A 15,204-nucleotide genomic window follows, 5' to 3' on the forward strand; every position below is an offset into this window, starting at 1 on the left:
CCCACCACCTGGGGTGCAGAGGTGACCAACTGTGTGCTCAGCATGCACACCTAGTCCTCCCAGCAGCAATGAGGGGGTTCCTTTCTATCTCTTCCACTCCTGAAATACATGTGTGCTGCCACGAGCTGAGACCACCTCCTCAATAGTTGGCCACGCATGTGGCTCTGACTGGTGTGAGTCCATAGACTCTTGGCTTGTGTTGCCACCACGAGAACATTTTGTTCCCAATGATACATTTCTCAGAATCTATTCCATCATTCATCAGTGTATATTTAATTTGTTTTTTGAGACAGGGTTTCTCTGTGTAGCCCTGGCTGTCCTAGAATTCACTCTGTAGATCAGGCTGGTCTTGAACTCACAGAGATTGACCTGCTTCTGCCTCCTGAGTGCTGGGATTAAAGGTGTGCACCACCACCACCCAGCCCACAATGTATGTTTTAGAAAGATACAATGGCATAAAAATTTACCATGTTGACCATGTTTTACATGTATGTATATATATGAATGTAGAGACACATGCCACGGTACACATGTGTGCACATGCATGCATGCATGTGATTTTGTGCATGTGTAAGTCAGAGGACTACCTCATGTGTCAGTTCTTACCTTCCACCTTGTTTGAGGCGGGGTCTCTTGTTTATTGCTCAGTACACCAGGCAAGATGACCTATAAGCTTCTGGGAATTCTGCTTTTAACTCCCATCTTGGCATAGAAGCCGTGGAAGTACGATGTGTGTTACCATGTCCAGCTTGACATGGCTTCTGGAGAACCAAATTCTGGTCCTCGGGCTTACCCCACAAGTGCTTTGCTAACTGAGCCATCTCCACAGCCTCCATTTTAACCACTTTTAGGTTTGCTGCATCATGCAGCCACACATCTGCGTAGCCCCTGCCACCATCCGTCCAGAGAACGCTCATCCTCTCATACAGACCCAACCCCACCAGCCAACCCAGGTCGTGACGCCAACTTTCTGCCATCTGTCTCTGTGGATCAGAGGACTCTGGGAACATCATTTTGGTGAAGTCCCATAGAACATGTCCTTCCACGACTGCCTCACTTCCCAGCATTTTTGGGGTCTGTCCCTGTGGTGGCAGGTGGCAGACTTCCTGACTAGTCAGCTCTCGACATCGGTGGACACTGGGCCCTTCTTTACTGTTGGAATGATGCCCTGAGTTCATGCTACAACAGCTCTTCAGGCCCACACCCTTGCTGCTTCCTGGGGACTCCGACTCACCAAAGCTCCTTCTTCCTAGGTTATCTGACTGAAGCCCAGCAAGAACTCCAGCCTCCTCCAGCCTGGAGGCCCTGGGAGGTTATAACAAGCCAGGCTATCTGACTTGGATCTGCCAATTCCAAGAAAGGGTCTGCTGAGTGCCTTACTACGCTGCTAGGTGTCCCAGGCTCAACTAGTGATGTCCTGGCTGTCATCACTGTCCACTCCTACGTCCTCTCTATCCCTAAGGAACAGGGCACATAGCTTATTCTTTCCCTCCTCGGTGAAAGATTGGAGAAGTTCCCTTGTGTTAGGGGGTGTGTGCCCTGTCCATGATTGACTGAGTGGCAACAGAGGCAGGTGCCAGAGAAAGATGCCAACTCCAGAGCAGAAGCCCCAGTTCCCAAGCCAACCACATACACCCCTATATGGAGTCTGAATCCCCCAACACCTCCTAGTCCCCACATCAGACCCCCAGGCCCTGGAGTTCCTTGTGGAAGTCACAGAGGAAGCCTTGGTCTGTAAGGAGTTGACTGACAATAGGAACCAGGAACCCTATCTTCCAAGAGCTGCAGAGTGCTAGCCGCCACCCAGGTGGCCAAAGTTAAGCTCTCAGTGGAAGTCCCTGCGACTGCCCTTCCCAGGTGAGGATCATAATGCCCTCTATTTGCATCCCAGGGTGAGAGGCCAACAAGGCCAGGGTGAGGCCAGGCTTCTGCCTCCTCCTCAGTGAGTATAACCAGAAGTCAGGATGGCCTCTGTTTGTGCAAGTGTAAGGCCTGTCAACAGTCTGTCAAAGAGAGCAATGTGTTTTCTGTACCTCCATAGTAGGTTTCTCTGCTGGCACAGTTAGCCAGATCAAGCCAAATTGAAAGAGTAAAAAAACAGGTTTGGGATGAGAGATGGCTCAGAGGTTAAGAGCACTGGCTATTCTTCCAGAGGTCCTGAGTTCAACTCCCAGCAACCACATGGTGGCTCACAACCACCTATAATAAGTTCTGGTGCTTTCTTCTGGTGTGCAGGCATACATGTAGGCAGAACACTATATAAATAATAAATAAATCTAAAAGAGGTTAAAAAAAAAGGACAGGTTTGCTTTGAGCAAAGCAACTCCAGGTGAGTTCTCCAGCTCCAGGGATTAAGGCAGAAGAGGCAGAGGAAGTCACACACCAGAATCAAAGCAGGGAGCCTAAATACCCTGTAGGTGATGACGTATCTTCCAGAAGGTGGTGTGTGCCCAAGTATGTTAGGCTTTAGGCCAGAACTTGGGCTGCTGGCAAATTGAGGGGAGGAGCCGCTGCAGCTGCCAAGAATGTGAACTGGGCTTTTTGGCATCTTTTTCTTTGTTGGAGATTTCCTGACAGGGTGGGGTTTGGAGAGAGAGGAATGGGCCTTTCTGGATCCAGCAGCAGTGAGCTGCAGATTCTAGCCAGAGAGAAGGGTTCTCAAGGCCCCACCTCTCCCTGAGGAGCTGCAGGTAGTTAATGGATGCTGGGGGAAAGAGACATTATCCTCAGTGGTGGAGCCACCTGTAAGTTACCTGTGCTCTTGTCAATAGCCCTTCACCCATGTCTCCATTGTTCTATCTTCTAACCTTTATTTTTATTTTGTAGGTAGGGATATTTTGTCTGCATGTATGTATGTGTACCACATGTGTGCAGTGCACGCAGAGGCCAGAAGAGGGCAATAGATCCTCTGGAAACTGAATGGATGTGAGCTGACAGTTGGGTTCCAGGAATCAAACCCAGGTCCTCTGGAAAAGCAGCCAGTCCTCTTAACCGTCTCTCCTGCCTGCTCACCCACGCCTCTGTAAGCAACCCTAATGAAACTCAGCGGATTACACACACACAAGAGACATAGAGCAAAAGGGGACTAGATGGAAAGAGGAAGGGCATCTGTGGGAGTAGGAAGAGAAGAGAGGGTGATGGGTGAATCAGAATACATCATAAATACGTAGCAAAAATATCATGGAACTCATTATTATATGTAATTCATACATGCTAATAAAAAAGACCAGAGGGCCATAGCTGGCTGCTTTCTGGGGTGACGTTGTACTCTTGGGGTGACATTTTTTTTTTTCGAGACAGGGTTTCTCTGTGGTTTTGGAGCCTGTCCTGGAACTAGCTCTTGTAGACCAGGCTGGTCTCGAACTCACAAAGATCCGCCTGCCTCTGCCTCCCGAGTGCTGGGATTAAAGGCGTGCGCCACCACCGCCCGGTGACATATTTTTTAATTACATTTTTTTCTTTTTGTAAAGATTTATTTATTTATTATGTATACAGTGTTCTGTCTGTCTGTATGCTTGCTGGCCAGAAGAGGGCACCAGATCTCATTACAGATGACTGTGAGCCACCATGTGGTTGCTGGGAATTGAACTCAGGACCTCTGGAAGAGCAGTCAGTGCTCTTAACCTCTGAGCCATCTCTCCAGCCCCTTAATTACATTTCTTGAAAGAGAGAGAAGGAATGGCATAGAGTCGGGGTGGTGTCAGAGGATAACCCGCAGGAGTCACTCTCTACTTCTGTGTGCAGTCCAGGGACTGAACTTAGAGCATCGGGCTTGGCACCAGCACCTTTACCTTTGGAGATGATTTCTGTTCCCAAGGCATCGCAGGATAGAACCACATCCCACTAGAGTCACCCCACATAGAAATCCTGTCTCCTGTTCCTCACCCTGTTCTGTCCTAACCCTGCCTGGACAGCCGCTCTGGTCCCTGAGGAGGCAGCCTGCTTTGCTAGAATTCTGTCTTTATCCTGTCCATCTATCACTTAAGGATCCAGGAAGACTGGTGCCAGCTTCTTGACTCAGGGATGCCCGAGTTTAAGGGTGGGAAGGAGGTCTGCCTCAGGGACCCCGCTGGCTCTGACTGAACCCCCCAACCTCCAAGGCACCCAGTCACTGAGCCCCTCCAACCCAGCAAGGGGCCTGCTGTATCTCCTTCTGGGTCTGGTCTCTTTGGTTCTCTCCTAGCTCTACCCCACCCTCCAAGGGCAATGTAGTAGTATTATACTTCTGTAGGGCTTCTTTAGGCCTCCCTGCTGCCAGCTCTAGGTCCTTGACTCCACCCCTTAGCCCTTCTACAGAAGCCTGCGGGGATCCAGGAGATCTTTGGGGGTTGGAAGCTGGATCCTTAGAGCAGAGAGGTCAAGGCAGGTCTGCCCCTCCTACTGCTATAGAGCTCCGCCCTGGCTCTGAAGCGCCCACATCCTAACTGCATAAAAGGGGGTCCTGGCTTTAAGTGCGGTCCTTGCTGCCTTCCTCTCCTCTCCTTAACAAGTGGCCCATGGTCTTCCACAGGCAGAGTCGTGAGAGCCAAAACAGAATACTTGCACTTTGGTAGGGCCAGCTCTGTACAAAGTCACATTCAGGTCCCTCTTAGACTGGCAGGGAGGGTCCACCTATGAGCAATGCAGGAGGAGTATGTGGCTTGGACGAGTCTGTTATGTACCCCCATGCACACCCTCTGCAGGCCTCCCTGGGCCAGCAGCGGTTTCCCACTAGATCATAAAAGCTGGACAAAGCCAGGGGCCTGCTGATGCAGCATCTTCCTCCTTACCACAGGACAAAGGGATGAAGGGGCTGTGCTCAAACGCAAGATGCTGACACAAATTTTCTGAGCATAGCTAGATTTTGTCAGAGGCTCCAAGATCACTGGGTCATGGCAGGGGCAGGTCGGAAGATGGCGACTTCACAGCTTTCTCGGAAAGCTGGGATGACTCTGGCACTTGGCATGTGCTGAGTGGCCAATTCCAGAGTTCCTGATAAGACAGAACCTGTCTCACACCAATACTCCCTGACACCCATGAGGTCATCTGGCCCTCTTTATCCTGGCTGCTAGGGGCCTTGGCATCCCTTCTGGGTGAGGGTCTTGGGCCCTTCTGGGTATGCAGCCACGGTGCATGGCTAAGAATCCACCAGCCCAAGTGGATGAAGGTTAGGAGGTGGTAGTGGCAGCAAGGGTGGGGAGTTTAGAGCCAGAGGGGAAATGACTCTAATGGCTCCCTCCTAGAAGCGAGCACCCACTGACTCCAGTCCAGCTGGGCCTGCTGGTAGGATGTGAAAGGGAGTCTGGCTCGGTGCTCACCTCTCACACCTGTGGCCTTGTCCCTGGGGCATTTTGATGGGGACAGGGTGTGATGCTGTGGCTCCTACAGAGATGGCTCTGGATGACCGTCCCTCAGACCCTCTGGACTACTGTCCATCCCACTTGAGACAGGGTTTCTCTGTGCACTAGAACTGGCTGTTCTGGAACTCAGTTTGTAGAACAGGCTGACCTTGAACTCAAGAGATCTGCCTGCTTTTGCCTCCCAAGCTGAGATTAAAGGCATGGGCCACTACACCTGGCTCTAATGTCTACCCTTTCTAAGATGAGGGAGATCATACTGTGCTGGACAGGGGTCTAGGATACCTTCTGGGGACATACACATGGGGACATACTCATCAGCTCCTGGTGAGACAAAAAAAAAACAGGTGCACTAAAGAATCTACCCCAAACTCCGCAAAGCAGGTGGTACTGAAGCCTATAAAGAGGGAGCCAGAGGCAGGGAAGGGCTCCTGTCAGGTGACCAGAAGGGGCCCTGGGGAAACATGCACAGGCTGCAAAAGCATGGAGCCTGCCATGCAGGGCCTGGGTTTTGGGGGTGGTCATCTTTTGGTGGAATGCATGTAGCCAGGGTTCAAAATAAGACCTCAGATGCTGCTTCCAGAACCCTCTTCAGAGGTCATATTAAAGCCGGATAGATGCCTCCTCACCCCCCTCAGAGCCCAAAAGGATAAGGAACAGAACAGCTGCCAGCCCCAGAACCCTCGGCTCAGCCTGGATAAGCTCCCCCAACATGTAGTTGCTCCTCTGCCCACTTGGGGGCAGGCCTGGCCAAGGGGAGGGGACAGAGGGAGCCACACATCCAAAAGAGGAAAGGTGGGCCAGGTGAAGAGGAAGAGCCACTTTGTTGACAATAAATTAAATATAACCGTGACTCAGGCTGGGTAGTGGCCCACTCCTGTAATCTCTCAAACGGGGACTTTTAGGCCAGGTAACCCATGTTCTTCCACAGCCAAACCTCTTCCCGAATTCTCCCCAGTACCCTCACCACAATCCCACTGGACAAACGACGTCTCAGAAAGCTGGATTTGAATTGACTTTATTATTCTGTAAATGTGAATTTTACAAAGCGCTTTACAATTAATGATGACATCCGTTTGTTTGTCATGGACTTCCACCTCTGAAACAGCTCTGAGCGCAGGCTCGGAGCCCTCGGCTTTCCCTGGTCAGCTTGCCCACAATTGCCGTGGTTTTAGTTATTGATACAATGTTGTCAGCCATGGCTACAAAGTAACAGTCTTGTCGCTACAGGGTCACAGCACAGAAAGAGAGAGAGAGGAGGATGCTGGAGGGACAAAATAAAGGCCTCCTCCTCCCCCGAACAAAAGAAAGCCAAGATGTGGCATCTGCTCTAGCTCGGTGGTTCTGTGAAGCCCTCCTGAGAGGTAGGGGAGCAACTGATTTTATTAACTTATTTTCTAACAGTCATGAGTTATGATACTACTTCAACCCCTAGACGGTGCCTTCAAAACAACCCTCTCTTGGGCCCTTTTCTCCAAACATCCCACCGTAGGGACGAATGTTCTCCTTGCACCCAGAACGTTCAAGTAAAAAATATTTATACATTTTATACTTTCTCTTTTTGTCTGCTAAAAATAGTATTGCAAATTTTGGCTTCTTTTGACATAAAAATCACAATTGTGTGCAAAACGCTTGCAATGAGGTGACTGATGGGACGCAAGCAGAGGCTACTCAGTCAGAATGCTTTCGATCCTGCATCCTTTTCCTTTTCTGGGACAACAAAACAAACAAAAGCAAACACCTTTGCCATTTCTGAAACACTGTATCAAGCCCTTCTTCCAGCAGCACAGGCCGGGCTGGCTGACATCACGCAGAACCACACAGCAGCACCATTCGAAGCAGTGGTTAAAGCTGAGATGTCACATGCTCACCGTTCCAATTCGGGATCCACAGCAAGCAGATCCTAACAGGCTCTCTTAAATTTTCAGCTGGTTGGTGGGCCATCTGCCCTTCCCACTTCACCTTTGGGGAACCCAAGCAGGGCACAATGGGGTGAGGCAGGGCAGGACAGGGGCAGCACTGGGCTTAGGAGGTTCCTGCTGTTGAACCAGGTAGCACCAGGCACCCCAGAGTCCCCTGGAGGGGACAGGCCCTGCCAGCTTGCCAGTCCCTTACAGGCCCTTCCTTCCACCTTCCTCTTGGTTCTAATCTGAATAAATGCCACACAGCTAGTTTTCCTGGAGGCCCAGACCTGCAGTCACACCATGCAGGACCCTTAGGGTCTCCTTTCGATTGCCTTTCACACACCGCTGCATCCACATTCAAGGGCAAAGTAAGACACCAAATCAGACGCTAGCTGAAGCAACTGGTACAGAAAACAAGACAGAATTCAAGTACTGAGTCAGCCAGGCAGGCAGGTAGCCCCTCCAAGCTCACAGTATCAGCCCTGTCTCTGGTCCCTTGCCCTGGACCCCGCTATGCTTGTCCCGGCTGCCTCAGGGACGGCTGTTTGCTCTGGGAGGGCAGAGGAGTGGTGGCTGGATTCAGCCCCACCCCAGCGGCTCCAACACAATCCAGTCCCAACTGTCCTCATGGCAAAGATGCTGATGTAGCAATAGTTTCTACAATAGACTCTACATAGTATATGCATATTGCTAGTAGTCAAGCTGGGAACAGAGGTGCAGACATCTGACGAATACTGAGAGGATCTCATCTATGGGGTCTGGACAAGCCAGGGACACGTGACAGGACAAGACAGGCCCGATTCTGGAATTAGTCATCTTGTAAACAAAGGAGGGGGGAATCTGGTTTTTAAAATTGGTTTTCCTTGGAAAAAAAAATAATCAAAAGATGCTAAGGCACTCTGGAAGGCCCCTCGGAGCCCAGGCCTGCCACCCGCCTGCCTTGCAGTACATTCAGGATGCAGAGGGAGTGCCCCTCCAGCAGGTACAGTCATTGGCCATGCATGTCTGCAAACGCTCCCCACCACGTCCACCACGGGACACATTAGTGCAAAACGCTCTGCCTGGCCCACCTGGGGCACAGGGAGAGCTCAGAATCCATTCACATTTAATTAATATTATTGAAGTTTTACCTATAGTTCTTGCCTTCCTTACCCAGAACAAAACAGATGGCAATTATAAACACTAAAGGACAGAGGTTGAGGACATTGTGCTAGCCCGAGCAGTGGTCAGGCATTCTGTGCGGCCACCGTCTCCTCCAATGGCCAGCGGCACCCTCCCCATGCTGGCCCAGGGAGGGGACCATGCCCATATTGGAGTGGAGGGATGAGAGAGAGCCCTTCTGCCACCAGCCAAAACAGGTGGGTCTGTCTCCCAAAGGTCCCCAGGGATGGTCAAATTAAAGTGCAAATTTGGGTGGGGAAAGCAGATAAAGGAATATTCCAGAGGCGAAGGGCACAGCCCCCCACCCCCCAATCCTGCCATACCCTCCACAGTTCTATGGTCTTCTCCCAGCACCAGGAGGGTTTGGTCCAAGTCACTAAACGGCTGGCTGGGGCTGCAAGCTACCTAGGACTAAGATGGGAATGGGAGAGGTGAGATCCATCTCCAGGTGGCTAGTTCCAGAGCTGGATACTAGCTAGCCTCCGTACTTACCCCAGGAGCAGGGAGAGGGGCTCAGGGCAGTTCCCACAGTGCCTCCTTCCCTGATTCTCCTTTCCCTTTCCCCAACCACAGGTCTTTCAGAAGAGGGGGAAGACATGCACTTATACAGTCAGCACAGTGCGTGGGCTACCTGGGAGGCCACTCCAAGGCAGGGCAGCGCCAGCAAAAATAATAAACTAAAGAGGGGGGGGCACAGAAGGACTAAACTGGACCTCAGGCTCTCCTACCATGGCCCTCCAGATGGGGAGAGGCTACCCAGTCTGTGGGCATACGGGGGGGGGGGGGGGAGTCATAGTGCAGCAAATTCAAGATGTTTAGAGGGATGGGAACACTAGACCTTTCTTTCAGGTTTGGAATCATGGGTGTCCTTGGGCATTTCAGGAGCTGCTAGCCTTTGCGGATGAGCAGGCAGTCCCTGGACACAAGTTCAAAAAGAGACACTTGGGTACGTGGCCTCAAGAGCATATCCCACACTTAGGAGCAGACACGAGCTACTCCTCAAAGCCCCTCCCTCAGGAACCACTCTCAGGATTCTCCAACTTTCTGGTCCCCAATGACATCCACACCTGCCTACTACCCCAGCCCAGGCCTATGCCTGCCAACAACACAGGCACCCACGGTGAGCAATAAGCCCACCCCGGGCAGCAGAGTCCTGCTAACTAGGCCTGACTTGTACACGACTAGCTGTTCTTTCCTGGGCCCCCTCTGCCTCCAGTGGGAGGCCAAGACGGAGGTCCATGGGTGTGTATTCACCCAAATCTGTGGTAGGCTGGGGATAGATAGAGACTTTAGTCCCTCACTGATTTTTTTTTTTTTTTTGCTATGTTGGGTCTGAAAGTTTCCAAACCACAAACAAAATAGATCTGAACTAAACAAAAAGAGCAAACAAGCAAAATCCCAGAGTGGCTAGGGAGGCAGAGGGTGGTGAGGGCAGCCATGGCCAGGGGCACGGAGACCCTGGGGGGGTCAGCAGGCCAGCCGCTGGGGTCTAGGTGGAGCTCAGTGAGGACATGGGTATGGGGAGAGAACACCTCGTCCTTCCCCCACTCCCAGGTGACCAGCCACAGCCACTGCTGCAGGGCCATCACTGGTTTCTGTGCACGCGCGCAAGCATACACATACACACAGACTCACTCTCTCTTACACACACACACAAAACACACAGACTCACTCTCTCTCTCTCTCTCTCTCTCTCTCTCTCTCTCTCTCTCTCACACACACACACACACACACACACACACACACACACTCTCTCTCTCTCTCTCTCTCTCTCTCTCTCTCATTCTCACACACACAGGTGGCTTCTTGGGAGGAAGGAAAACAAGAGAAATCTGGCCTCTGGAGGCCCAGCACTGCCCCACTGGGGGTCCTTATGGGTAAGAAATGGAGTGTCATGTCTGCCCCTCCACCCACAGGCCACTACTACCCCAGTTTCCGCTTTCACAGCAGGAGGAATAGGAAGGGTAGATGAGGCAGGGTCAGGGCCAGACATCAGGGACCTGGTGGCCTCTTCTACCTCCCCAAGAAGGGGGAGGGGAGCACTACCATGGGAGACTGAGCTGAGGAATATCAAAAAGTTGCCCTGGGACCTTCCTCCCAGAGAGCGGCCAGTGGCCTAAATGTTTACAGTATAATGAGTGTGTTTGTTTCCTTCATCCATTTTAAATACAGGCAGAATAAAAATCACATTTTTGTCAGGCAGCAGTAGCAGTTCAGTAGGTAAGTGGCTTGATCACATTTGTTTGTATTAGTAACGCATGCAAGCAGCTTTAGTACTCGGTCCCTTGTGAGTAGGCCTTTCCGGCCCCTTACAAGGTCCCTGCATAGGTGCCCTCTGGCCTTCTCGTTGCTGTGGCCACCGGTGTCTGAGGCCTGCTGGAGCTGGTGTTGCCCTGCTCAAAGGCCTGAGGGGGGCTCTGGCCATCAGCAGGCAGTGGCTCGGGGGCAGCCACCTCCTGGATAACCGAGCCTGCCCCATCCGCCTCCTCGCTAGCCTCGAAGGCAGGGTTGGCTGAGGAGCTCAGATCCACATTCACAGCATCAGTTCTCAGAGCCACGATGGTGGCGGCATCACTTCGTCGCTCAGCATAGATGCGCTGCTCGAACACCTGCGAAGCAGCCGGCGGGAACTCGGGGTCCAGGGGCAGGCTGGCGGCTGAGGCGCCCATGACGGTGCGGTACATCTCCACACCCTCGGGCAGCATGGACTTGATCTTCGGCAGCCAGCGCTTGCGCACACGGCGAGCATTGGTACACATGTCTGCCGCAATCACGTTCATCTCGCTCTCCTTGAAGCTGGGGGCGAAGTTCTGACAGTACACTGCAGGGAGAGGCGGAAGGACGTGTAAGAGTGGCCTCTCCCCTCACTGCTCGGCCCACTGCTGCCCAAGTGTCCACAGAAGTGAGGTGCCCAGGACTGGCCTGTCTGCACTCTAGGTTCCCACTGAGGCTCCCTCGATTTGAGCTTTGGGATGATGTCTATGACTAAGGTTAGTCAGCTTGGGTGCCCATCAGGTTTGGACCTGTGTCTAACTTCTCTGGTCTTCCCACCTTCACCTGCAAACCGGGACAAGTAGAAAGAGGGTCCTCCCCACATGAGGAGCTGGTTTGCCAATGCCTTGGTTTCAGACACAGCAAACAAAAAGGAAGGTGGGTGTGTCATCTTCAATTAAAACAAAAGCACTCCTCTGTTTCCTACCAGGAGCTAGAGACCAAGGTCAGGCCCAGGTCCCCACAGAGCAGGAAAAGGTCCCTGAGAGCCCAGCATCTTTGGGTCCTATTGTCACCTCCATTCCTCAAGACCGCAATTACCCACTGCTAAGACTCTTCCTCTAGAAAACAGAATTAGTATCACAAAGGGAATTTCTAAGCAAGACAATAAGACGTTTTTTTTCCCACAGGCGGCTGTGCTCTGGGCCAGTCTGTGTGTGTGTGTTGGGTTGCACGGCTTCTTCAGAGGGTACGGGGCTGGGCGGTGGCTTGCCACAGAGATGGACTGGGCTCCGCCCCACCACGCAGGAGCGGGAGGCAGAAGCCGGCCGAACAGATGGCAAAGGCTCAAAATAACCTCAACATGTAAATAAGGGGTTTTGTTCAAAAAGGAAAATTAGATCTATTTCACATATTAAAATAGTTTCGCAGCTGAATTCATCACACTTGGAAACCTACCAAGGACGTTAACACCTCGAGACGAGTTTTGCTTGCTGCTCTTTTCTCCCTCCTGGTCCCAGTCCCAGTGTTACAGGCCAAAGCAAGCATTCGAGACAGAAGCCCATGGCCCAGAATAACCCTGGGGCCCAACTTAGCCTGCCTCAGGTTGGGATCTCAATCCTAGATGGGATCCTGCAGGTTTCCAGACCTCACTGTGACCCGGTGCCACCCACTCACGTTTCACAGCATTCAGGACTCGGCTGTCCAGTGGCTTTCGGCTCGGGTCACTGGTGGACGAACGTATGCCAGTGCCACAGCTATTGGCCAGTGTGTTCCTGGAGGAGGGAATGAGAAAAAGAGGCAGGGTTGGTTCAGAAGTGACCTAAGGAATGGGGGCCTCCACCCACACACCATGTGAAAAAAGCCAACATCACCACACCGCCCCTGTGTCTCCCTTGAACAAGTGTGCATGTCTTCTGAGTCAAGGCCAATGTGGGGAGAAGGCTCAGCCTTTCTGTAAGGGAGAGTGGGCAACCTGAGCGACTAGCTCCGGCACTGGCCATGGGACACCCAGCGCCTCCTGAGTGTGCTGCTTCTCCTAGGGGAAGGGGGACACAGTCAGTCTTTCTTTAGGCTGAGCCCTGGCATAGAGGATGTGCTATCTTTCTGGAGCTTTTCCAGGGCATCTCCAGGCCAAATGTCCACATTAGTGTTAGGAATGAATGTTAACGTGAAAGCTCCAAGCTTTGATGACCAGAAGCTCACAGCTAGAGGAACCTCTAGAATCTTCTGCCGCCCCCTACACACCTACCTGTCAAAGAAGGTGGCCAGGAGCCTCCTCAGCAGGACCTTGTGCTTCACCCCTGCACACAGATGGCAGTTCATGAGCTGGCCACGTGTGATGTAGACCCCGGAGCCTAAAGCCAGCAAACATCAACGTATGAGGTCTTCAGCATTATAGACCAAACCTGGCCTCATGCCCTCTAAGGGGATGCTAGGGTCACAGAAGACTGCAGGGGAGCCTAAGGTGGGGCGGAAGGTGAAAAGGGGCCTCCAGAAAGAACTCTCATTTCTGCCCTGCTGGAGGACACTAGGGTTGGAGGATGCTAAGGCCAAGCTCTTCCCAACTTACATCATCAACTGAAATCTAGCAGGGCTGGGAACACTGTGACAAACCTATAGCTTCAATGTCTCCTAAACTCCCAGCTTCCCCTTTTCTCGTTTGTTTGTTTGTTTTTGTTTTATTTTCTCAAAACAGGGTTTCTCTCGTAACAGCTCTGTAGACCAGGTTGGCCTCAAACTCATAGAGATCTGCCTGTTTCTGCCTCCCAGTGCTGGGATTAAAGGTGTGCGCCACCACGCTGACTCATCTTTCTTTTTTGCTTTGCTCCCTTTCTGAGACAGAGTTTCTCTGTGCTGGCTGCTGGAACTCACTTGGTAGGCCAGGCTGATCTCTCTCTCTCTCTCGCTCTCTCTCTCGCTCTCTCTCTCGCTCTCTCTCTCGCTCTCTCTCTCGCTCTCTCTCTCGCTCTCTCTCTCGCTCGCTCGCTCTTTCCACCTGCCTCTGCCTCCAGCATGCTGGGACAATAGGCGTGCACCACCCACCATGTCTGGCTGCTCATCTTATTTCTGATGAAGCATGCAGTAGCTAAACGTTTTTGTTTCAAGACAAACTCTTACTGTATAGTTTAGGCTTGCCTCCAATTCTCAATTCCCCTGCTTCGGCCTCACAAGTACTTTGGTTACAGGTGTGCATACTGCACCTAGTTCCCAGATCTTCCCATCGGCTCTGTCTATTAGGTCTTGGCAGAAAGAAGAGCCTAGGTCGCTGGGCGGTGTTGGTGCAGGTCTTTAATCCCAGCACTCAGGAGGCAGAGGCAGGCGGATCTCTGTGAGTTTGGTGCCAGCCTGGTCTACAAGAGCTAGTTCCAGAACAGGCCCCAAAGCTACAGAGAAACCCTGTCTGGGGAACGGGGGTAGGAAAGGGGAAGAAGAGCTTAGATGAGGAAAGAAACCTGCAGTCACTTAAGGAACAATTCTACCCTCTTAAATGGCTTCTCAGCAGTCTGAGAGACTGTCTCTAGCTCCCAGAGAATTTATCATATCCCAGGACTTGGTTGGAGCACTCCCACATTGCCTACCGGAGAACTGGTAATAAAGTCTCTAAGGCAGTGGTTTCCAGGAGAGGGGACAACTGGACAGAATCGAGTGTTGCCCAGGATGTGGTAGTGGGGGGTGTCAGGGAGAAGCAAGAGATGGTGGCTCAGGCAGGACTGAGGAATCTGTCCAACTTGCTAGGGGCTTCCCAAGTAAACAAAAAGAGCAATTAAAGACCAGACACGGTGGCTCACACCTTTAATCCCATCACTCAGGAGACACCAGCAAGAGGATCTCTTATGAGTCGAAGCCAGCCTCAAGGCAATTACAGCAAGCAGTGTGGGGACCAATGGGGTGCCACCCACTTGGATCTTGTTGGATACTGCCTTACAACATGCAAGGACCCCAATGCTAAAGGGATGATGTTTCTGAAAAGGTGCTTTCCTTGAGGGCTTCTGGAGTCTACTCTGGACTGTGAGACACCATTCAGACAGACTGGACAGTGGGGTCGGAGGGACACCGGTAAACATGACCTCTTCTATCTGTGACCTAATTTAAAATACATCATGGATATAGCCCCTGCCAATCAGGAGCCTGGCCAGCTCAGGGAACTCAATTAAAATGCTAAATTAATTCAATTGAATAACTCCTCTTAATGACACATTCTTCTAAAAAGAAATCAAAAGAAATTTAAGATGTTCTTTTTTTCTTTCTTTTTGACTGATTGGTGATGAGTGAGTGCATTGTTCATAGCGCTGAGAAATAATGGCTAGGTCATTTGCATACAGTGACGATGATGGGCGGGGCCGCCTCACCTGCTACAAGCTCCAGTTTCTCTCCAGGGTCACCCTCCGAGTAGAGCTTCGGGTGGCAGCGGTACCCGATCTGGCTGATGAGGCTGGCAGGCAGCGCTACCAGGTCGCGACGGATGAGGACACAGGAGCGACTTTCCAGGGGCACGGGCTCTGGCTTCTCTTGTACTAAGGCAAAGAACTAATCCAATTAGGTGGGAGTCTGCGGGTGAACCTGGGTTGGTCTGTACCTGCCTACCACAT

The 15,204-nt window shown here is 51.8% G+C and overlaps 1 protein-coding gene across 3 annotated transcripts in view; it reads right to left on the reverse strand.

Moving 5' to 3' along the window:
- Positions 1-6,338: 6,338 nt before the first annotated feature.
- The window catches only part of Nacc2 (NACC family member 2), a 68,392-nt gene continuing 59,526 nt past the window's right edge, over positions 6,339-15,204 (reverse strand). For all 3 annotated transcript variants that reach the window (XM_075985454.1, XM_075985452.1, XM_075985453.1), the window contains exons 3-6: positions 14,965-15,129; positions 12,864-12,969; positions 12,290-12,387; positions 6,339-11,222 (exon numbers count right to left, since the gene is read on the reverse strand). In XM_075985454.1, coding sequence (XP_075841569.1) covers positions 10,711-11,222; positions 12,290-12,387; positions 12,864-12,969; positions 14,965-15,129 — 881 coding nt within the window. In that variant the 3' untranslated portion in view covers positions 6,339-10,710. The remainder of the gene's footprint in view (positions 11,223-12,289; positions 12,388-12,863; positions 12,970-14,964; positions 15,130-15,204) is intronic.

This window comes from Microtus pennsylvanicus, chromosome 9 (genome assembly GCF_037038515.1).
Source record: "Microtus pennsylvanicus isolate mMicPen1 chromosome 9, mMicPen1.hap1, whole genome shotgun sequence".
Taxonomy (NCBI): Eukaryota; Metazoa; Chordata; class Mammalia; order Rodentia; family Cricetidae; genus Microtus; species Microtus pennsylvanicus.